The sequence below is a fragment of the Protopterus annectens genome, chromosome 5.part1 (genome assembly GCF_019279795.1).
Source record: "Protopterus annectens isolate FY-2018-M chromosome 5.part1, PAN1.0, whole genome shotgun sequence".
NCBI classification, from domain to species: domain Eukaryota; kingdom Metazoa; phylum Chordata; order Ceratodontiformes; family Protopteridae; genus Protopterus; species Protopterus annectens.
Genome location: NC_056736.1, coordinates 91,375,732 through 91,398,979, shown reverse-complemented (window position 1 = coordinate 91,398,979; position 23,248 = coordinate 91,375,732). Strand labels below are relative to the sequence as shown.

Below are 23,248 nucleotides of genomic sequence, written 5' to 3'. Positions count from 1 at the left end.
ATAATTGCACATGTTGCAATTAAAACATTTAAGCATGTCCCTTCTATCATTGTCTTTTAGGCAAATGGAACTTAGCCTGAAAGTAATTTTTAAAGCTCTTGGCCCTTTTTTGTGTAAATAAAGGTCTTTCCCCTATTACACTTAAAATCTCAGTATTGCCACCAAAAAGTTTCCAATTTTTTGTTATGTCTTTTATAGCCCCAGAATCTAGACTATTAACAGCAGGCATCCTAATTCTATTTTCATTTGTATATACCTTAGTAGTCTTTGAATGGTCTCCTTTTCTCTGAGCAATTATATTAGACAATGAAGTAGAGGCCAATGCCTTGGGATAACAACTATTCTCTAACTTCTCACAAAAGTTTTTTCCTTCTTCAACAAAATCTTATTTTCTTACAGTTAATTTGCGGTCTCTCAAAAGTTGACACTTTATAATATTTTCTTTGATCTTTTTAGGGTGCTTGCTACTATAATGTAAATATGCATTATTGTGCACTCCTTTCTTAAAATTGTTTTTGGCTAATTTGCCGTCATCCTTTAGAATATTGACATCCAAAAAATGAATAGTAGTAGAACTAAATTGACAAGTGAATTTAAGATAGGAACATACATTATTTATGTATGTGACAAAATGCCCCAGAAACATTTCAGTCCTCCAAATCAAAAACACATCATCAGTAAAACGAAACGTGATTATATTTTCCATGTAATCACTCTGTAGAATATTAGTTGTCTCCTACCCATACATAAACAGATTTGCATAACTGGGGGCCATTGCCGCCCCATTGCAACACCATTAGTCTGACAGTAACAATTAATTACATCTAATAATTCCATTAGTAAACTTACAGTAGTATTGGAAAACAGTTTAGACCTCAGTAATTCTAGTCTGTTTCCATACCTTCAACATTAGGTATCACTGTATAAGGACTTTATATCTAATGTTAATAATAATTCACTGTCTGATGCTGTAATGTCTTTCAGCTTACCAACAAAATCAAGTGTCTTTAATATAGGTTGTGTTAATATTCACAACCTTTTGCAGATGTTTATCTGCAAAAATAGCCATGCTTTCAGTTTTACTGGTGACATTGGAGACAATATGTCTTAATGGGGGATTGTTTAAATCTTTGTGGATTTTTGTTATACCAAAAATCCAACTAATTTTAGGATGATCAGTCATAAAATACTTTCTCGTGGCTTCAGTTATTCTGCCATTGCAAAACCATTTTTCAATCAAAGAATTGATAAGCGGATAAGATTTATTAATTTCCTTAAAAGTGACTTTTCTGCAAAGATGTATATCAGACAACAGCTCATACATTTTACACATAGATATTTCTATCTAACACCACTAGTGCTCCCCCTTTGTCGGCTTTGAATATTAAAATGTCATCTTTCTTAATCAAATTGAAAAACACTTCCCTTTCTCTTACAGATAAATTATATTTACAACAAGACGTATTGTCCAATAAGTCAATAATTTGCAGTTCACAACTATTTAAGAACATTTGTATTTCTTTCCTCAAAGGTGGATTAAAAATACTAGGTATAAAAAAACCTTTCTGTTTTGGACAATTCACAGACATATTTTTCAGGATCTAGGACTTCTGCAAATACTTTATATAAAAAGCATGTAGCAGATCCTGTGCTAGTGTCTTTAGTCATAGTCAAGGTTAACTGTTTGACAAAGAAAGTGGAGCATTGGATCATGTTGAAGGGAAAAATATGATCATTTCCATTCTGGCCAGTAGAGCATTAGTTTCCAAATGCATTTGACAAAGTACAAGTGAGACATCCTCAAAGGATATGGTTAAGTGATTTCTGATGGATATAACGGAAAGAAGGCATAGGTTTTCCTGCCTGTACTTTCAAAGTTGGGAAACTTACAGTTAAATATGGAAATTATACAGTTTGTTGTTCGGGGAAGGGGGTCATCAGCAGTCACAGCAGTATGCAGACATATGGTTGTAAGTCTAGCCTCCATTATATTTGTAAGCATGAATAGGTTGTTTTGGGAATACACCAGGAAATATTCATAGACAAATAAACTGTGGACTGAATAAAACATGTTCAATCCTTTATTCATAGTTTTAACAAAAAATCTGAATTGATAGGGTACATCCTCGTTGATGGGCAAGACTGAGGACATCTGCTCCTTTAGAAGCTCAACAAAGAAAACTTTCCAAGACATCGGACCACCAATTTTTTTGGAGTTTTAATTAAACACTAGTGTCTCAAATCAGATTTTGGTTATGCCTTGATTGTTGGCATGAGTACAAGAGAAAACAGTCAAGGGCATTGTATTATAAACAAAAAGAGCCTTTAGAAGGAAGCAATCTGGTGAGTAGCTAAAGACAGGTTAGGCAAACCAGGTTGGGAGAGGAAATGCAGACTGCAAGGCAGGCAACAAGGTAGGGGATGGAGAATCTCCCTCCATCCATGAGAAAAATCAAACCAATAGTGGTAAAGATTTAAATCTCCTTAGATCAAGCTCCTTAGGTCAACCTTTCCTCCAGCAGTATTGCTCTGTAATCGTGGTCCTTTCAATCGTGTTTCTCCGGTTCCAGTAGCTATAGCTACAAGTCTTGTCAGGTTCATGTTAAAGGGTCACAGACAAGCAAGTCATGTAATGAAAATGTCAGTTCTTTATGAAAGGACAGATGAGTGCCCCCCCCCCCCCCCCCCCAAAAAAAAAAAAAAAAAAAAAAAAACAGGTGAACTAAGGCCTTGCTGCTGGGTGTTCTCACTTTTGGACTGGTGACTGCTTGGAAGTTAATATGTCGATATTAGTTTCTCTTAGATATCTAGTTATTCTGTTGCAGTTGTCCACATTAGAGTAAAAGCTGCTCTGGGCTTCTATGTGTTCATGGAGTTTGAAATTTAACACTAACAGCTGTCAGAGTTTCTATTGCTGTCGCCATGTTCTCCTGGTAGGCTTTAACCAGTGGTCCAGAGTATGTTAACTCAACAAATGACAAGTTGAGAGGTCAACTTGGTATCCTCTTCAAAGTGTTAAATAAGCCAGTTGTGGAAGCAAAGAGCTATATTGGCAGCTGCTGCTCATGCAGCACAATATAGTCTGAATGCATCATAAGGTTAGCTAGGGAAGACATGGCTGCCATTTGGGAGTGCTGTTTCAACTTCAGCTGTCCGGCTTGGAACCCTTTCAGCGACTTGGCTGTCTTGTCATCTGTTTTACTGGAACCTTAGCATGTGTGAAAGATAATTTACTACCCTCAAAGAAAATATGGATGATGAGTAAATGTGGTTTCTGATCATGTTCATGGCCCATAGTTCCTTATCTGGATGATGGACAGCAGGACTCTGCAGTTTGGGATGCTTTATAAGGGCAATCACAACAACACTGGACTGAGATTTAGTAATTTCATTCCAGATGTTGCATTCTGTAGGAGGTCTGAATATCTTGTTTGGTATCTTTGGGACAGGCACATCAGAGATGCTTTATGCAGTCTTCACTATAAGTCAAACAATTACATTCACAGGCTGGACCACCATGGAGAAGGGGGTTAGAGGGTCTGAAAGTCCCCTTGCGGGATCTTGTGCAAAGAGGTGGTAGTTATGTCTGTGGGTTTGCTGCATCATGTCAGTGAACTCCTGTTTTTGGATCGGGGTGAAATTTATATAATTTTTTTTCCTTAACATCTGAGGTGGGAAACTCTCATCTCCTGTTGAAGTTGTGCTGCCTGGCAGCCCCCCCCCCCCCCGGGGTGGGTGGGGGGGTGAGTCATGAATATGAATGAGGAAGCCAAGACATGGCCAGATGTTTGGAAATAACCTCAGAAGACTTGGACTCTCATTCTTGCTGAGGAAAATGTTGGTTGGCTAAATGTGCAGTTCAAACTAATTTATACAGACAAGACCAAAGTCAGAGAAGCTAAAAGGCTGTGAGAGCAGCACATGCAGAATAGTCTGCTTTGATAACATTGGTGTCAGTGCTGTGCTCAAGACTAATTATACTAGCCCCTGCTGCCCAAAGCTGAAGTTTCTTGTGACAGACATTTACAGTGGGGGTATTGACATTGAGTCTGACCTTGTGCAGCAGGAGCCAACATGCCAAGTGGTCCAGAGTTTGTCATCAGGAACATCAACCCCAAAGGCCAGATGATGAACCTGAATAAAGTATAGACCTCCCCCCAGCCACTGAGCTGAAAGTGCACTTTTGACATAACCTACATTTCCACAGAAACTGCCAACACCGAAGTTGTGATTGATATTGAGTGGGTTGATATCAGAGTGCAGTTCTGAGCCTGAAACCGCAGCCACATTGGGAGAGAAGTTGGAGTTGATACCAGTGCCTGTGGGCATGACTCTGGCCTTCTTGATACCAGTACCTGAATGTGGATTGGTGAAAAGAGCTGAGAGGATTACACAGATGACGAAGGCAATGAAAAGTAATAGAGTAACTGCTGAAGGAAATTTTAAACAAAGGTCTGGAACTCAAAACTTTTTTCTCCATTTGTTGCCTGCCAGTCCTCAGGTTATTTGCCATTATTCGAACCACTCTGCACTTTTTGAGTTGGGGGCTGTTCACTTGCGACATCACCAAGACAGCCATCAAGGCTTTTCTGCTTATGTTCCTAATCTTCCTACATATGCTGAGCTAGCACACTGTAGGTGGGTGTGCAGTGGACATTAGTGCTGGGTTGTCCCTCACTTCCACCAAGAATGTAAGCTAGCAGGACAAGTCCTCCCTAAGTACCAGGAGGCACCATAGGTTTTTTCTACACCACCAGGGAAATCACTTCTTGTCCTCTGCCTCCAAGCACGCACATCACAAATGTCATCCTGAAAGAGGTAAGTGGACTGTACCACTTAAGTCTTCTCTTCTGGCCAGCTCTTCCAGTACCTTAGGCAACTAATCAAAACCCAAGCACCTCAGACATAGTCAGGTCTTCGTTTCCCTCCATAGTAGAGCTGGACATTTCACAAGAACTGTAACTTCCAAGTTAGGAAGAGATGATGTATTGTCCATTCTAATTAACATAACTGGAGACTTGGCAGTCACAGCTTTTATTAGAATCGTTGAAATACTTTAGAGAATGAATTGAGAACTGCTGCTCGTTTACTTTTGGACTCTTAACACTTGGACCTAAAGAGGAATCTTTTACTTTAGGTGACTTGTCTGTCTTATGTTTTTCTAATAGTTATCTTTTTTTGTCCTGGTGGACTCCTCTGTATTTGCAATGGATTCTGCTCTTGTGGTCAGTGGACCCAACCCTGAAGGAGTGCTCAAAGTTGATGCTTTATCAAGGTTAATCAGAGAACTTAATTTCATCCTCAACAGTTTCACTTTGTTGTTTCTTTCTTTAAATGCAGAAGGGGTAAAGAATCTACAGATGTATCATGAAGCTGAGAAATGCTCTTCTCAAAACTGTCTATACACGGTGTCTATCTTGGAGGAGGCAGACATTATGCTGTTGTTTATATATCATGAAATGTTTGCTGTCTATGACTCCCATAACAGTCAACAATAATTTGATGTCTTTGATATACAACTGCACAGACTGTAGCACAAAAGAATTATTTATGAAAGACTGAGCAGATAGAGCACCAAAATTATAGAGTAAGGTGATATGCAAAGGGTATGGGGGGTGCAGAGGAGTATAGCAGAAAATAGTTAAAAAAACTCAGAGAATATTAGATCTGACCTGTGAGTCAGTCAGAATAGAGTAATGATTACTACACAGGAAACAGTCCATAAGTTGTATTTTTCAGAGAAATAACTATGTTTTTGAGTATGTGTAGCCTATTGCTGTTTTTCTGATGCTTTCTGAATAGTCATCATATGAGATCTGGAGAGGAAGCTCAATAGGTAGAGCACTGTGAATGAAAAAGACAGGGCTAGTAGCTTTGGACATTTCAAATGCCAAACTGACTAGAGGCGTCAGCAGCGGCCTTAGGTCAACTGGTGCCCTAGGCAAAAGGGTTTCATGGTGCCCCCCACCATACCACTTGGTGCCCCCATCCTGGTTTACGTACACAAAATAAACACTAAAAAAGTGCCCCTGCTAGAGCGGCGCCCTAGGCGGCCGCCTAGGTGGCCTATGCCTAAGGCCAGCTATGAGAGGCGTGCAACTTTAGTCCTGCAGCTGAGGGAGAACCTGCTGGTCAAGATGTGTTGTTAGTTAAATGCATAACTTTAATTTTATATAACAGTGCTTTGAGTCTCCTACATCTATACTTAAGCAGTATGTAAGACTAGCTTCTTCATAAAGAATGGCACTGCTATGAGAAGTTCTGGCCTGGGATACAGAATGCCAAAAGTGGGTGATGCAAAGATTTACTGTTGCTATGTCCTTTCCTTCGAGGTCTGCTATTACAGTGAATACCTTGTACTTAGCTGTACTTTCTCTTTTTGATATGGCATTATGGTACAATGTACATTTCTAGCACTTGATTATCTAATATGTTTTAATTTATTTCACCGTGGATGTTATTTTTTTTCTAGTGACTTAGTAGTTCTGTGTCAGAGTTCTTTTGCCTGCCTGTACAGTGTGGAAGGGCTGGAAACTCTGAGCAAGATTTAGACACAGTGGTATGCTGTGTGTACATTACTTACACAAATTGGTGATATTTGTACACATGATAGATGGACATTACCAAATGGCCTGTGAACTGAGGATAAACATGCTGAGTGAGTTTTTTTAACACTTTTATTGACATAGGCTTATTTATATTTATATAAAAGTAATCAAACAGTATTAACAAGTTAAAGAAGAATTGCACACACAGACTCAAAAAAACATGTTTATTTCATCATTATTTGGTGTTTCCTACATTTTAACACCACTCTGGGACTATTTACAGGTTTTTAAATATTTTTATACATAATTTCTACATAATTTGTGAGCCTGATCACATGGGGTCTGGCATCTTGAAGTAATTCTGATTGTTTAGTCTGCCTCTAGGTATCCCACAATGCAGTACTCATCTGAAAAAAATTACATCACGCAGGCCTCTTTCTTCCTAAAGCTGCTGTCACTGTATTGATTTTTACATGCATACACTGCTGTCTTTCAGTCAGTTGGTTTTAAGTAACATTTCATGCCATTCAGTGACTACTTAAAACACAAAAAGTGCAAATGCCACAGAACAGATTTTCAAAGGACTTTTTCCTGCTACTTCTTTTTAGAATGGCTAAACTGCAGTCTTTTGTGAAGCCTGAATTGTACTACGTTGTCTCATCTCCCATCCCCCTTCACATGCAACTTCCCTAGCTGTCATAGTGCCAAAGGTAATTTGAGCTGCTACCTGCTGTGATTGACAGCTCACAGCAGGAGACTTGACTCGTGTACTGTTTCAGTCTTCTAGCCTTTACTTTCTGTATGGGTAGGAGAAGGACTGGGGAGCTGTGACATCACAGCATGGGTGGGTTTTTAGGACGTTCATGATGATGTCAGTTTGGGGAGGGAATTGGCCAAAAAAACTATCTGTATTCACTGGTCTTGATGACATCAGTGAATTGGAGACTTTCTCAGGATGGGATAAAAGTTTTTTGAAAGTGAAACCACCACAATACAGTAAGGTACTGTTCTAGTGATGAAAAACAGTCTATTTAAAATATTTTACATGCTGTAATGTTGTTTATTCATAACAGGGACAGTAAATAGGGAGAAAAAGGACAGAGAACTTTAACATTTAATAACAGAATCCCATTGGTGTCCTTTAAAGTTAACAAACCTTATGCTTCACATATATTGCTGTATATCATATAATCTAAGCAACATTACATAAATTATTCAGTTCTTGCTCCTTTTTTTTTAAACAAGAAACATCTTTTTTAAATAATCACTTACGACATAAGCAATCATACATTTATATAAAAGAAAACAAACCATACAGACACAATCCTGTTTGCAAGCATTTTACATCACAAACCATACTGACACATTCCCAGTTGCAAACATTATGCATCACTTATAAGCTACTCAATTGTTTTCAGTCAAACATTACATAGCTCATTTCTCAGTTGTTTTCAGTCAAACATTACGTAGCTCATTTAAGTCCTGTCTTCTTTTAAACCTCATTCCTTCCCTGTATGTATTGTTCCTACAATTCCCATTTTTTTCCTATGTAGTTTGCTCCTAGCTTTTTCTAAAGATGTTTGTTCCAGTTGTTTTATCTCTGTTAGTATATTCACAACTTTTAATATAGTTAGTTTAGATTTTGATTTCCATTTTCTAGTAACTGCTTTTTTGACAGCCACCATAATTAGAGACAACAAGGCCTTACCATGTTAAGGCAATTCTGATTCTGTATCATAGATCAGAAAAAATCATTTCCCTCATCACACCAATCTGCCCACCCAGCATCCCTGACAGTGCATCCTGCAGGGAATCCTTAAAGTTCGCCAACTCACTGCACTCCCAGAACATAATATTCCCAATTAGTTCTTTCTTCACATCAGACCTCCAGCATTTGTTATCTACCTGAGGAAAAATTCTGTACTTGGGGTATAAAAATACCTATGTAAAATACCTATGTAAACATTTCCAAGCAAAAATCCTAAATCATCTTGATTTTGCTGCATATTGTGAATTGCTTATCCAGTCTCTCTTCCCAGTCCTTTCTAACCTCCTTTGTAGTAATCATGCAATATTTTATATGCTGTACTAATTATTTATTTTGTAATGGCAGCTTCTGTTCTAGATTCTACTAAAAACTCTGCAATTGCTGGTCTTTTGTTTAATGTTCAGCAAGATTTAGTAAACGCATAAAGTTGTGTACCGTGGTTTGTCAGGAATTACTGCTGAAGGGTCAAGAGAGTCCGTGATCTAGCTTTTGCTTCAGTATACCAGATTTTACAACTTTTGGTAACTAACGATGGCCTAACTTGTTCTTTCATAGTGTTACATCTTTCACCCATTTTTGCGTGCTTGCCTTTTGATCCTTTCTTTACCTGCTTCATAGCTGTGAAGCAGTCTAAAGAGGATTTTATGTTTGAGATTCCCCCCCCCCCCCAGAAATCCAGTGGCTTGTGTTTGGGACTTGATCTTTATCTAAAAAAAGAAATCATGTTTAAATAAGTTGGCATTGAATGGGTGTTCATAATAAAGTGGTTAGGAGTTGCATACTGAGGAAAACAGAAAACAGATCCATTAGGCAGTCGTCTTCTTCTTTCGGCTTTTCCCGGTTAGGGGTCGCCATGGCGGATCATCTGTCTGTTCATGATTGGCAGAGGAGTTTACGGTGTTGAGTTGCCAGCCCAGCACCCAACCTTCCACAGAAGGCACACATGCGCACACACTCGCACCTAGGGCCAATTTAGAGTGTCCAATCCACCTACTACATGTCTTTGGGATGTGGGAGGAAACCGGAGCACCCGGAGGAAACCCACACGACCACAGTGAGGACATGCAGACTCCGCAGAGAAGGCACCCCAGCCGAGAATCGAACCAGAAAATCTCTTGCTGTGAGGCGGCAACGCTAACCGCTGCACCACCGTGGCCACTGATCACTTATTGATTTCCTTCATGAAATAGAAGCAAGGTTTTCCAGTCGGCAGATAAAACACGAAGTATGCATTACATTCTGTTAAGATAAATATTGTAAAGCATGGAAAAGCTTAGAGCTCACAACACCAAACTGGCAGCTTCTACTTTACTTAAGGTAAGCACACTAGGCTGAATTGCCTGTCTTCGGCTGCAACATTTTAAGTACACCCATATGTTACCTGCAACATAGAACTGTATTACAAAATGTAAAAAGTAACAGTCCAGACATATACAGAGTGAGACAAAGCATGTAAAGGTCAGATAATTAAAACAGAGGCAGTGCAACACTACTTATCTACAAAGCACAGTAGAGGCATGATTACTTAGAAATTAATGGAATAGTGGTTGTCAACCTTGTGCACCATGGAGAGGATTAGTAAGTACTTGCATACCGTTTCCTTCAGGAAATGAGGATTAAGCTTTAGTTGAAGAGGTTTTGGGAAGGTGAACGTGTGATAGTAATATGGAATGCATTCTATGTTGTAGCAGGAAATATGGAAAAGTCTGTGTGAGAGCATTCATGGCAATTATTTGGTTTAACTGTTGCGAAGGTAGAAACAGTGAATATGTGAAAAGCATGAGCTTTAAGGGAGTAGAAGCAGTGAATATGTGAAAAGCATAAGGTTTAAGGAAGTGTGAGTCAAAACTGTATAGCTTGAGCAGTATGTTGGCATGGAGGCCCAAACAGTAATGGGGAGTGTCTTTGTCCAGGATAACATGGTGGTGATCCCTCCAGGGAGGACTGGCCATTGGTGTGCATTTTTGCTGCTTGTAATCTTTGACAGATGCTGCTGGAGCCTTCTGCTGTGAATGACAGAGTATAGTGTAAGACTGGCAATAGTACTGTTTTCCACTGACATCTCGGCTACATTATTCACTTGCATTTGGAGAGGATATTATCAGTATGTGGTGAATAAAGATGCATGTGGCTCAAGTCATATATCAAAGTACTTGAACTGCTTGATAGAATCCAACACACCAGATTGATCTTAAACAGCTACCCACTTTCAGGGTGCTTTATTTTTCTTTGATGTTTTAAACACTATTGCATCCATTTCTTTCTTTTTTTTTAACTGCATGTTGAGAACTATTTTATATTAAACTAGTTGTAGATAATATAGCAGGCTGTCTGTGGGGATAAAAATTTGTTTATCATGACTAAATCTCCACTGCCACTGCCTTGTACCATTGCATTTCTTTTAAGAAAATGTATCTACCCCAAAGGATTTGAGGCCTGTACTTGGACTTCAAGTTGCACTTTTTGTAAATGTTACAGGTTGGATATTAAGAGGGGAGAGTAGAATTTACTTTGGTCTACGGCTTGCTTTAGACCATACATCAATTCTGGGGTTCCTTAGTTTTTGCTTCCTAGTCATGTCTTTATTTCCTGTAGCAGTGCAGGTGTGTGAGTATGCTCACCTTTAACTGGTGAACTCCATGCTTCAGTAACAGCAGAATTTTTGTAATGTATTAATTTTGTGAAAATGCTGTCTTGACGACTCAGATCATATACTACAATTTTCTGTTTTTTCTATATATATTTTTATGCATAATGCTTAATTGTTACACTTTTTTCAATTCAGGATGTCACACTGAAGGGCAGAATATACTTTTTACAGATGGAGAATATATCAATCAAATTGCGGCTTCTAAAGATGTAAGTACTGGAAGTTTGCTGATCAGCATCAATCAACTTTGTTTTTCTATTGAATTGTGTGCTTGAATACTGGGAAAAGTGTCAGTGTTGAAGTTTAAAAAAAAAGCTTGGATTCCAACTGTTAAGACGGATAGTGAGGCAGTTTAAACTCCCGTTGGCTGAAGAGTGGATTTAGTAGCATCTTCCATGCATTTCCTGGTGTCTAACTTTTTAAGGACCTTTCTTGATTGGTCCTTAGTCGGGTGCACTGTTTGCACCAGTCATGTTTAGGCACACTTTTTTACAATGTCCTATGATTGAGAACATCATTATTCCCTCTACTTCTTCATTAATAAATTGATAAATAAAGTTAGCAGCCAGGACCCACACAAGCATTGCCTACTGTCTTGAAGAGGAGCACAATGCTGACAAATACCTCAAGAGATAAGAGATTTAATTTTGCCTCAGGAAGACTGAGTGGAAAAGCTTTTGGTGTACTTTTGGGTACAGGAAGATGATAACCAGCGATTTTTATGTGGAACTAATGGAGAAGTTCTCCATTTATCCTCAGGAATAAGTCAGAGCATCACCTCAAAGGCATACTTTGAGATCAGGTTGAAGACTGACTTTGCAAGTGTACTGTTCATGTGGTTCCCCAGTCTCAGTGCAGAGCCTGTCATCCACAAACAGAGCCTCAGATCTGCACCTGTATTTTGTCTCAGCTGAAGATGGAGGGAACAGGATGAGGCATGCTTCAGCTCTCACACTAAGGGAGTTGATCTTGAGGTTCTTGCATCATCTTGTCTCCACCTGTTCATCTGGATTGCAAGGTTGACAAGCTTGCTTTCCAAGAGAATGTCCCCTTAAGTGACTGTTAAAGATGGCTGGTATTTGGGACTGAGACCCCCAAATTTGACTCCCAGCCTTATTTGCACCAGCTGATTTTTTTAGAAGAGAGGTTCCTTTAGATTATCTTGCAACAGGGCTCACATCCCAGGGATGATAAAAATGTTCATGGTTTTGAAATAATTTTTTGGTGTCTAACTTTGATGTAAATGTATTTTTATTTTTAATTACTGCTGTTTAATACTTGTATATTTAAATGACTGTCTTAGTAGTATGCTGTAGTTGTATGTCAGAATGTATTTTGATCCATACTTAACCTGTTTCTTTGATTACTTTAACATTTGCTTGCTTGAATTTCATGTTTTGTAAGGTGCTTCTATGGGAATAAACTTGCTTCTCCTATGTCTGGTGTACAAGTATTCTTCTTCCACAAACATCCTGGTGTCTCCATTTTTTAATACATTTCCTTTCTGCGGGAATTTTTCTCAGAAGTTCAAATGTTGGGGCATTTGATAATAACTAAAGTGATTTTTTTTTTTTTATCCAGGATATAGGATATGGATTGCCTAAACACAGTGAAGCCATCACTAAGTTTAATGGTATTTGCTACCAAAAAGTAATTACTAGAAAGTGGAAATCCATATCTAAATTAACTGTAGTGGAAGTTGTGAATATTGTTATGAAGATACAAGAAATGGAGGTGGAATCTTTAGAATAGGGAAGGAACAAATTTCATAGAAATACATGAAATATGTACATGAAGAATAATAATTAGGGAGAATACTGAAGTTTAAGGGAAGGCAGAAATTGATTAAATTGTATGTAATGGAGTGAACAAAAATGATTAAAAAGATGTGTATACTGCGCGGTAATAATGGAAACTTTTAGTGTTAGTCACTATCACTGGTGCAGTAGCTTTTAGATTTATGGGGGTATAGCCTGTCCAGGAAGTAACAGCTGGCCAGTCTTCCAAAATCTCTGGCTACCTTCTACACATATGCACCCAGGCTGTAACACAACTCGAAAGAGAGAAAGCAGCAGCTTGGCTGCCAGAAACATACTTGGGACTTTCTTGCCACCCTCCAGAGCACTCCTTCTGGGCTCTGGAGGATTAGCTTTGATTTTTCATTACTGGCAGGTTAACTCCCCTTTAGAGAACCCTTCCACACACTTATTGAAAAATGTTGTCATATTTTTGACTAAATTAGTACTGGGTTCCTTTAAAAAGACTGACATTTTTACTGTGTTGACCAGTTTACTGGAAATGTCACATCTGACAGTTTATTTTTTTTTTTAATAGCTGAGACTATTTTTATTTGGGGCAATTATTTGTGGTAAACGCATGCTGCTTTTGTACTGTTTGTATTTTAATTGAAAGATTTATGTATTATTGTGGTGAAGTGAGTTTGTTTACTGCTTGTGTACACTTCGTGAAAACCTATCTTTTGACCTGCTGCTTCTATTTGTGCTTGCTGGGGGAAAGGTATTGTTGGATATTTTGGGACAAAAGTGTACTGTTTGTGCATTTACTTTTTGATTTATTGTGACTGGTTTGGGGAAGGGTGTGTGTGCAGTGTTTGTGAGCACTTTAGTGATGACTTACCTTTTGATAGACTCAATCCAGTGGAGCTTACAGGTGTCTGTCTTGACAGGAACATGAGAATCCCTTATAGGTCCTTAATTTCCTTCTCTTGCACCACTTAAGAAAAAGAAAACTACCATCAAGCCCTTGCCAAAACCACTGACTCAGTTAGTGAACCAGCCACTGGTAGGTGACTTTGTAGTGGCCACAACTTGTTCCTCAAACAGTTCACTGGTTTCCCCAAGACCCTCTGGTGTACTCCCTGCTGCCACCTTGGACTTAGGGGTTAGGTAAATCAATCAGTTCTTCTGTTAACAGTTTTGAATCCTGTGGAACAGCTGAGAAATGTATTATACATCCTTGTTCCTCACTTTCCCAGGATCACTTGTTATATGATTCTGATAATGACTGAGCGAAGGATTCATCTGTGCTTTCTTCCCGTGTCACAGATTCTGATGAGAGTGTTTGTTCAATTTCTTCTGTAGAGGAATTGTGTCTTGTTGAGTATGTGCCCAGAATTAGTCATTTATTTCAGTAGAAGCAGGCAGTTGTTCCCTCTTCTTTGAGGAGTTATGATATGTTGCAAGTGAATATGCCACACACTGCTCCTATTAGTCATATTATGCCAGGCTTGGAAGATGTTTTTAACTTGGTGTGCAGTAATCCTTGTCAGTATTCAGTCTCTAAAAAGATAGACATTATAAAATTCAGCTGATAGCAAGTTTGTGGTTGATGTAATCATTTTCCTTCTGACAGAATGGTAAAGCTCTTGTCAGGTTTGGGTAGGGATTTTTTTCTTCTACTTTAGCCTTCAGAATTTTGAACTAGCAGGCACATATTTTGAAGTGCTTGCTGACTTGTGTTGACAGTTTGAGGAATTTCCCTGTCACTTTGCCTTCAAAGGGGGTCCTTTCTGAATCTTTTTATAGCTACTCTTTCTCTCAAGTGTCTAAACATTCATTAAAGAATATATGATTGTGCTGACTCTTTGACTAAGTCTGCAGCTTCTGCTACTGTGATGAGATGTTTTGCCTGGGTAAACAATCAAAAGTTTTGTGAGGATGCTATAGCTGAAGTTTTGAATTCTTCTTTGCATAAGGTTGCTTTGTTTATTCCTTCTACTGTGGAAGTACTCAACCAGTTTGAAAAAGGCTAGTTGATTTTACGGGTTAAGATTTTTCATTCCTCTTTCCTAACATGTGCTATAATATCTGGTTCCTTTTTCAAAAATCAAATTGAGCAACAAGCTTGTGGTAAGCAAAGCTCTAAAAAAGTGTCCGGGGGGGATCTAGCTTAAACAGTGAAATTAGAGATCTTGTCAAGTCCTTCAAAACTAATTATGAAGCAAAAATACCCTCTCTAGCAAAGGATAATCCCAAGGTATTCTTTAATCAGGTCCAAAATCTTAAAGGGAATACCTATCTATGAGCTGAACTGGTTGTGGATGGCACCACCCATACTCAACCAGAGGTAGTAGCCAAACTACTAGCTGACACATTTGGAGCAAATTTCACCCCCTGTCCCTTCCAGTCACCCCCAAAAGTGTACCTGCCACCATTCCTCAGCTTGTTATCTCACAAGAGCAGATCATCTCTGCACTCTTCAAGGCCAAAAATACGGCATCAGTGGGACTGGACAACATCCCAGGTTGCCTTTTAAACAACATAAAACATGACCTAGCAGACCCACTTGGATCTCAGTTTAACCACAACCTGTAAACTGGCTATGTTCTGGCAGAATGGAGGATCGCAACACTAATCCCTCTGCACAAAGGGGGATCATCAACTGACCATGGGAATTATCGTCCCGTAAGCTTGACTAGCCTCATCTGCAAGGCCATGGAAAGAATCATCATGGGCCTTATTAACAAGGACATAGGTAATCTTCAAACTCCGGACCCAAACCAGTTCGGATTTGTTAAAGGTATATTGTGCCTGTTAAACATGGTTGACTTCTTCGGGTAAGCCGCCATGGCCCTGGATTAGGGAAAGACAGAATTTTGAGCAGAGCAACCAGCGTCATTATTCTAACAGGGGTAATGAATGCAAGGACAATGAAGATATGATGTTAAAAGACTATATATATCAGTTTGGTAAGAAATTAAAAATGTTAAAGACCTTACAACATGATAATGCGTATTTAAAAAGATGCATTGATGTAAAGGGGGTCCCAATGGGGCTCAGATTTTTCAAGAGACCCATGGGTATACAAATGGAACATGAGCAGTTAACAGAATGTTGTGAAATGTTTGATAATTTTGGTTACACTTTTATGAAGTATCTAATAGCCTGTAATGATAAAAGAATTTGTGTATTAATGACTGAAATAGAAGAGTTGGACCATATAATTACTTCCGATTTACTATTTGAAGAGAATCTACCGAGTTTTAATGCACAATTTACTTGGGTGGAAAAACAGATTAATATGCAAATGGATAGAAAGTGTAAAAAATTAAAACGTGACATAATGCAGTATGAAAAAGGTGTTGCTTATAACTTTGAGTCTAAAAAGGACAGAACAGAAAATACCGGAGAATTATATAAAGTGAATAGAGGATATCCTAGTAAAGGTGGGTTAGTACACTACAACAACATGAGGAGGGGAAAGGAAGCAAATCATCATTTTTTAGAGGAGGATCAGTTAAGGGACCCAGTACAGGAAAGAGAGATAGGGTTCAACAAAAGGTACCCACAATACAACAGAACATGCTAATGCCAACATTTAGGACATTACGAAATAATGAAGAAGAAATAATCAAACATAGTAACATTCATTATAGATGGAAAGAATTCAGCATCTATAATTACACTAGTTTGAATGTGAATAAGGAAATGTTCAGTTTACTCTCTAAGGGTATGAAATATATACCGAATAACAGTGGCAATTTAGTTAATTATGTGATAGATTTTAAAAAATATTTAAGAAAGTTAAATTTAGCTGTACATTTTAGAGGGAAAGAAATGACAAGTGTGGATCTTTTTGAGAAACCTAGTAAGTATACACCTCCATTAAACAATGTATTAGCTACTTATGAAAGGATGGTATTAAAGGAATTGTACAATAGTTTTAAGAATAAAAAATCCCATATCACAAATCTTACTATTAATGAAGTAAAGATCTTGCAGGAACTACAAATGGATAATAAAATTCGAATAATGAAGCCTGATAAGGGCGGTGGTGTTGTGTTGTATTATACAGAAGATTACAACAATAAAATTATGAATATATTATTAAATTCAGGGAATTATATAGCCACCTCACTGAATGAAGTCAACATTGCATATCATAAAATTAATTTAATCTTAGAGGATTTATTAATAGATAGTAGAATAAATATGAATATGTATAATTATGTGAAAATAGAGTATCCTATTTTAGGAACCATTGTAGGCATACCCAAGATCCATAAAAACATCCAGGAACCACCGTTTCGACCCATTATATCTGGAAGCAATTCTAAAACTTTTGAAATGGGGAAAGTAGTTGACGGATGGTTAAAAGGGGTATATTCATATATTCCACATATAGTAAAGGATTCCTGGGATTTTCTTACTAGACTTAAAGATGAACTTATAAGTGACAATTGCCTTTTGGTAACAATCGATATAGTCGACCTATTCTCATGTATACCTCAGGATGAGGGACTCAAAAGATTTGAAGAAAGTATGTGCAAATATAGTAGATTATCTTGGGATAGAATAAGTGTCATCATGGTGTTTATGGAAGTAGTTTTGAAGAACAATTTTATTATGTTTCAAGGTGAATATTACAGGCAAAACAAGGGGGTTGCCATGGGGGCGGCATGTGCCCCTATGTTTGCTAATTTGTTTTTACTGAATTGGGAAGAAGAATATATTTTGGGAACAGAATGGAACAAATATATAAAAAGTTATCTCAGATTTTTGGATGACGTGTTCTTTATATGGGAAGGTAGTGAGGAACTCCTACATGAATTTACCAAGTATCTCAACAGTAGAAATGAATAGTTAAGGTTTACAACAAACATGAATAGAAAAAGCATAGCATACTTGGATACTAAAATAACTATTGAGAGTAAGAAGTTTAAGTCCAACCTATATAGGAAGGATACTTTCAGTAATGATTATCTTGAGTATAATAGTTGCCACCCCCAGTATCAGAAAAAAAGTATTATCAAAGGGCAATGCATCAGAGCGGCTAGGATGACATCCAGCTTTGAGGACGTAATAGTGGAATTAAATTATATAGCCGCAATGTTTATTGACAGGGGGTACCCTGACTGGATGGTGTGTGATATAGGTAAAGAACTCCCAAACACTAACAACACAACCTTTCATATTAAATCCAATAATGGGACCCTCATAACCCCTGTCACCAGTACCAAACTGCTAGGTGTCACTATTGATCATAAGCTCAAATTTGACATACACATTACCCAAACAGTAAAGTCTGTTAACAAAAAACTAGGATCTATGTACAGAATTAAAAACTTCCTAACTCCAACTACCAAATTAACTATTGCTCGCACCCATCTCCTCTCTTCCCTCCTCTATGCTTCCCCGATCCTCTCTTTTCTTAATAAACGTGAACTTAACATGCTCTCTCTTGCCTATAACCACATTGTCAGATTTATTACAGGTTCCCCTTATCGAACCCATCATTGCCTTAATCTGCGAAGACTTGGCTGGTTGGAACTGCCAAATCTCCTCAAACTTAGCCAACTCGCGAAGCTTATAAAATAATCAACCATCCTGATAGAACTCCCTCACTGTGCAAAATTCTAACTCCATATACTAACCTCAACAGTCTCCGATCATCAAACAGCATCCAGATCCTAACCATCAAAGCAAAAAACTCAGGTGGGGATGCCCTTTATGCAAATTCCATTGGCAAGCAGTGGAACTCCCTGCCAAACAACCTTAGACTTACTTCTTCGCTCAATCATTTCAAAGCTAACCTTAAAGAATATCTCTCCACACAATGGACATGCCCATGTCGAGAACCTGACTAACTACATATCTCATTACTTCTAGCTCCACTTCCCTAGCCCATTTCCCTAATTGCAGATCTCTAAAATTTCTCTTTCCTTTTAGTAATAAGGAAAATTCTCTGATTTCAGTCTATTTCTCAGTATCTTTAACGAAATCAATGTTTTGTGTATAATTTCCTGTCTGTCCTTTAGTCTTATATAACATCTATGTAAATTTTCATTCCTGCATATGTAAGCTGTATTCTCTTGTTGTAACAATACTTTGAATCTTGCAATTTAAATATGTACTTCTATTGTGTATTGGAGCTTTTCTCCTCGGGCCTCTACTGAAAACGGATATGTATCCAGATAGACCAGCCCGGTTAACAAATGTAAAATAAATAAATAAATAAATGTTAAACATGAGTGGGGTAAAAAATATAAACCGATATTGGGTAATGAGGACGGAATAGGAAGTATGAAAAAAGTGAATACTGAATATAGGAGAGCTTGTGTTATGCAATATGCGCCCTCAGTTAACAAATTTAAAGACATAATAGTAAAACACTGGAACATAATAGAAACAGATGATGACATTTATAAAATATTAGGCCCCAGACCTTCGTTTGTTTATAGAAATGGACAAAATTTGAAAAGTAGGTTGAAAAATATGACAGGTGATTATCGTAAGAGAGAGGGTTGCACCACCAAGTGTGGATCCTGCAACCAGTGTCAGTTTATTATGGAGGTTAGTAGTGTTACATTGGATAACATCCAGAATACTACAGTTAGGTTTATTAAGGGGAATTGTAGAACTAAGAAGGTCATATATTTAGCCTTGTGTTCAACATGTCCATGTTACTATGTAGGGATGACATCTAGATATTTAAAAAATAGAATATATGAGCACTACTATAGAATTAAGAAGCAGGATGAGAATAACGCCTTATGGAGACATTGTATGGCCAGTAAAGAGTGCAGGAAATTCAAGTTTGGAATTTTAGAACAAGTAAAGGTTAACCCCAGGGGAGGGAATTTAAAGGAGAAATTATTAGAAAAAGAAACACGGTGGCAAATCAAATTGAATGCCTCCGAGCACCCGGGGTTAAATGAATACATTTCAATAAAAACTATTTTATGAGGGATAAAGGCAATTAGCCAAATTTTAGAAGGTAATTTAATCATCTATTCAATAGTGTAAGGGTATATAAAATGTATATTATGAACATAGTATACTAAATAAAGTTATATAAATATGACAGAAATATATATTTTTTAAAGAATAGAAATATAGTATGTAAGGCATAGAGTATATTATGGCAACTATTTCATGAATTCAAGACTGTTTTTAAAGTATTTATTAGTATTTTTAAGCATTATAAATTTTAAAATAATACAAACATACATTGAATGGCATACATTGAGGGAATCGAGCACTGTGCACTTTAAGAAGCTGATGAACAAATGGAAATGTTTAATCACATTATTTTTAATGAGTTGTTAATTGTTGAATTGATATGCATATATAAAGGAGTTAGATACATTGTGTAGTGGTTCTGATGAAATCTACGGTGTTAGATGAAAGCGCTCAACCACATGTCGTGTTTTATGTGATAATAGTGTGAATTAAAGAGAGAAATTTCTATACTTCGTGCCAGTGCTGTGTTCTTATACTGGGACTTGAATCAGCCTCTACGGGGGCTTGTATTTGTTATAGAGAGACTGTCCTGTTTGGGGATTAACTCCTACATTACCAGATGAGTAGACAGCTGGATCACAGCAGAACACATACTGTCAAAGTGGGCAACTTCACCTGTAGCAAAAGACCAGTCACCAGTGGCGTACCCCATGGTTTCTGTGCTGGGCCCCTTATTATTCAGAATTTATTTCTCAGAAGTCTAGGCAAACTTAGATCGTCTATGACTGACCAAGTTCACTGATGATTGCAAATTGGGATCAGTCATCGAGTCCTCTAATGATGTTGGTGCCAAAGTCATGGATTAAAGATGAATGCAAAAAAAAATATTCCCCTTGGGAAAGCTGACATCCCTAACAATTACATTGTAGACAGCAGCCCCTAAATATAGACCCAGTGGTATGTGATCTGGGTACTCTGGCTGATAGCAACCTGAACTTTGATCACCACGTATCCACAGTAGTAAGGAAATCCTTCTGTGTGGAACATCTTAAAAGTAAATGCATCACATCTAGATCTAAGGGTGTTATAATTCCGTTATACTCTGCCCTCATCAGACTAATAATTGAGTGCAATGTTTCCTTTTGCACGTACCTCACCAGACACCTGCAACACTTGGTGAGAAACTCACCAAGTAGTTATAGGGTATACAAAATAAGTATTGCACGGAAAGATTGAAAGCCCAGTCACTGTATTTTGATCCTATAGGTTATCAAGGGGGCGACCTGTCCCTGGGTTAGAGGCAGGCTCTGACCCAGCCCTGATGGAAATGCTACACATTCATAAATCAAACTGTGTGAGGGTCATTTGCTCCAGGGATCTTAACCTTGCCTCTGACATGAACAGGTCATGCTGGAGAAATAAATGCATCTCTCAGAGACTGCCACTTCTCTGGAACAAGCTCCCAAATTACATAAAACAAAGCCCCTCCCTGACCCTCTTCAAACACAGCCTGGATCAATGGATGGGTGACTGCAAATTCACACATAGGGTAGCACCCATGTCCCTCCTGGATAGAGGAAGTAGTTATTAACTACCATAGATCCATACCTCAGCAAACTTCGCTCACTTAACCACCGACAGTTGGAGCAACTCAGGATAAATATAGCTAGGCTTGTAAGGGCTCTAGGGCCGTTAGCCTAGTAACCTTCTATGAACATATGAACCTGTAAATAAAAAGCAGGAATCTCTTCAGAAAAAGGGATAGGCCTCCACTTTGGAATGACTGTCAGCATTCCCTCCACTACTCAGGTCAGTCCCAAACAATGGTTCTTCTTGTCCCTTTGGTGTCCGATTTTCTCAGATGAGTTTTGAGAATAGTTCAAGAGCATTACAGATGGCACTGGGAAAATCCTACCCTTGTTTCCAGGTATTCCTCCCCATCCACCACGGAATGTTTCATCTAGTTGAAAGTCATACGTTTTCATTGGGGGTTATTGAATCAGTGCCCCTAATTCAGAAGTTGAAAGGATTCTATTCAAGAATGATCAGTTCTTAACCTTTCCTTTCTCAGCTTGTGTGTAAAAGTGCCGAAGTTCAAGATGTTGACTTCACAGAGCCTGTTACCTTTCATTCGTCTGCAGAGTTTTTGGTAACTGTAGACCTGAAAGATGCTCATCATATTCCCATTGTGAAATAATTCAGGGGTTTCCCCTGTATTGCTGTTTAGATTATCTACAGCTCCAAGGGTGTTTACTAAGTTTCTAACTCCAGAGGTGGTAGAGGTGGCTGATTGCAGACTGCATTCAAGTGTTTATTTAGATGACTTGATTATCTTTGCAGAGTCTCTTTCCAGGTGTCAGGAGTTGCCTTATATGGATTACAAAAATATATACTTTTGCACTGCCAACTCCTTGAAGATTTATTGATGTTAGTTATAGTATTCAGTGTTGCAGCATGCTATTGACCAGTCTTCCAAAGCTTTTTTGTTCCCTAGGTCTCTGGCCAATTTCCTCTTCGCAAAGCAGGGATGTTGGGAGTATAAAAGAAGTGCATCATCTGGTGCCGTTTTCAGATCTTTCTTGCCACACAGTGTATGTAGGTTGTTTTTCATGCATCACTACAGCTCAACATATTCATCATTTAGCTTAGAAAGTCTTCCAGGGATAGATAAGGACCACATAGTGGATTTCTTTTCTTACTTGAGTCATGCCTGATATTGTAGCTAATGTCTGACTCCATCAGTTTAAAAGACTTTTCAGCTAAAGTTAATTAGTGTGGGACAAACAGGTGCTACATAAGAATTTCTACAGTAAGTGTAATTTTTTTCCTCTCTCTACCTGGAACACAACATGGACTCATGTCTGCATTATCTTGAAAGAACACTCTAACATTATCAAAGGGGACCACCGTGGCATTGTCTAAGGCCCCTGGGAGCCTTTCTTCTCAGGAAAAAAATGTACCAAGAAGAGGGAGTAGTGTAAGGAAACAGGATGGGACCAATGACTCGGTTTGTGAGGTCTGGTGTTTTCATATGAGGTGAGGCACTTTAGCAGCCCCCAGCTGCAGAATTTGTATTGGCCAAGGCCTTTAGTATGACTTGTACAGAGATGCCAATGCATGTGGTTTCTGACATGTGCTTCTGGACTGACACTTGAGAGGCACCTTCAGCAGCTGGAGACACTTCTGCAGCCAAGGCCCTTATTTTGCTTTCAGAAGTGTAATGTGGGATGCTCCAGAATATATATGCATGAGGAACATCTTGCTGACCATGTGGAGGCTTGTTCTCTTCCAGAGTACCAAGGCCTCAGATGCATTAGTGTCCAATCAGAGTAGGCACAGGGTGCCAAAAGCTAAGTAGGTGCAGCCCAACTTACCTTGGCCTAGACTGGGTCGAACTTTGGCCCAACCCCCCCCCCTTCTTAGGCTTCATCTTAAGATAACTGTGGTTTAGCTGACCAAAGCTGTTACTTTAATATTTGAAATCTGTGAAGTCTGACGCAAGTATGCCATCAGAATTGTGAATCCCTCTTAAGAAGTGAAGAGAAGAGTGGACCCCCCCAGGTAGATTCTGACTCCTTTG

At 38.4% G+C, this 23,248-nt stretch overlaps 1 protein-coding gene across 1 annotated transcript in view; it reads left to right on the top strand.

The window, feature by feature from the left end:
* The window catches only part of MYCBP2 (MYC binding protein 2), a gene marked incomplete in the record, with an annotated part of 5,088,083 nt that overhangs the window by 724,530 nt on the left and 4,340,305 nt on the right, over positions 1-23,248 (top strand). Inside the window, 1 exon segment of the mRNA XM_044072904.1 lies at positions 11,102-11,175. Coding sequence (XP_043928839.1) covers positions 11,102-11,175 — 74 coding nt within the window.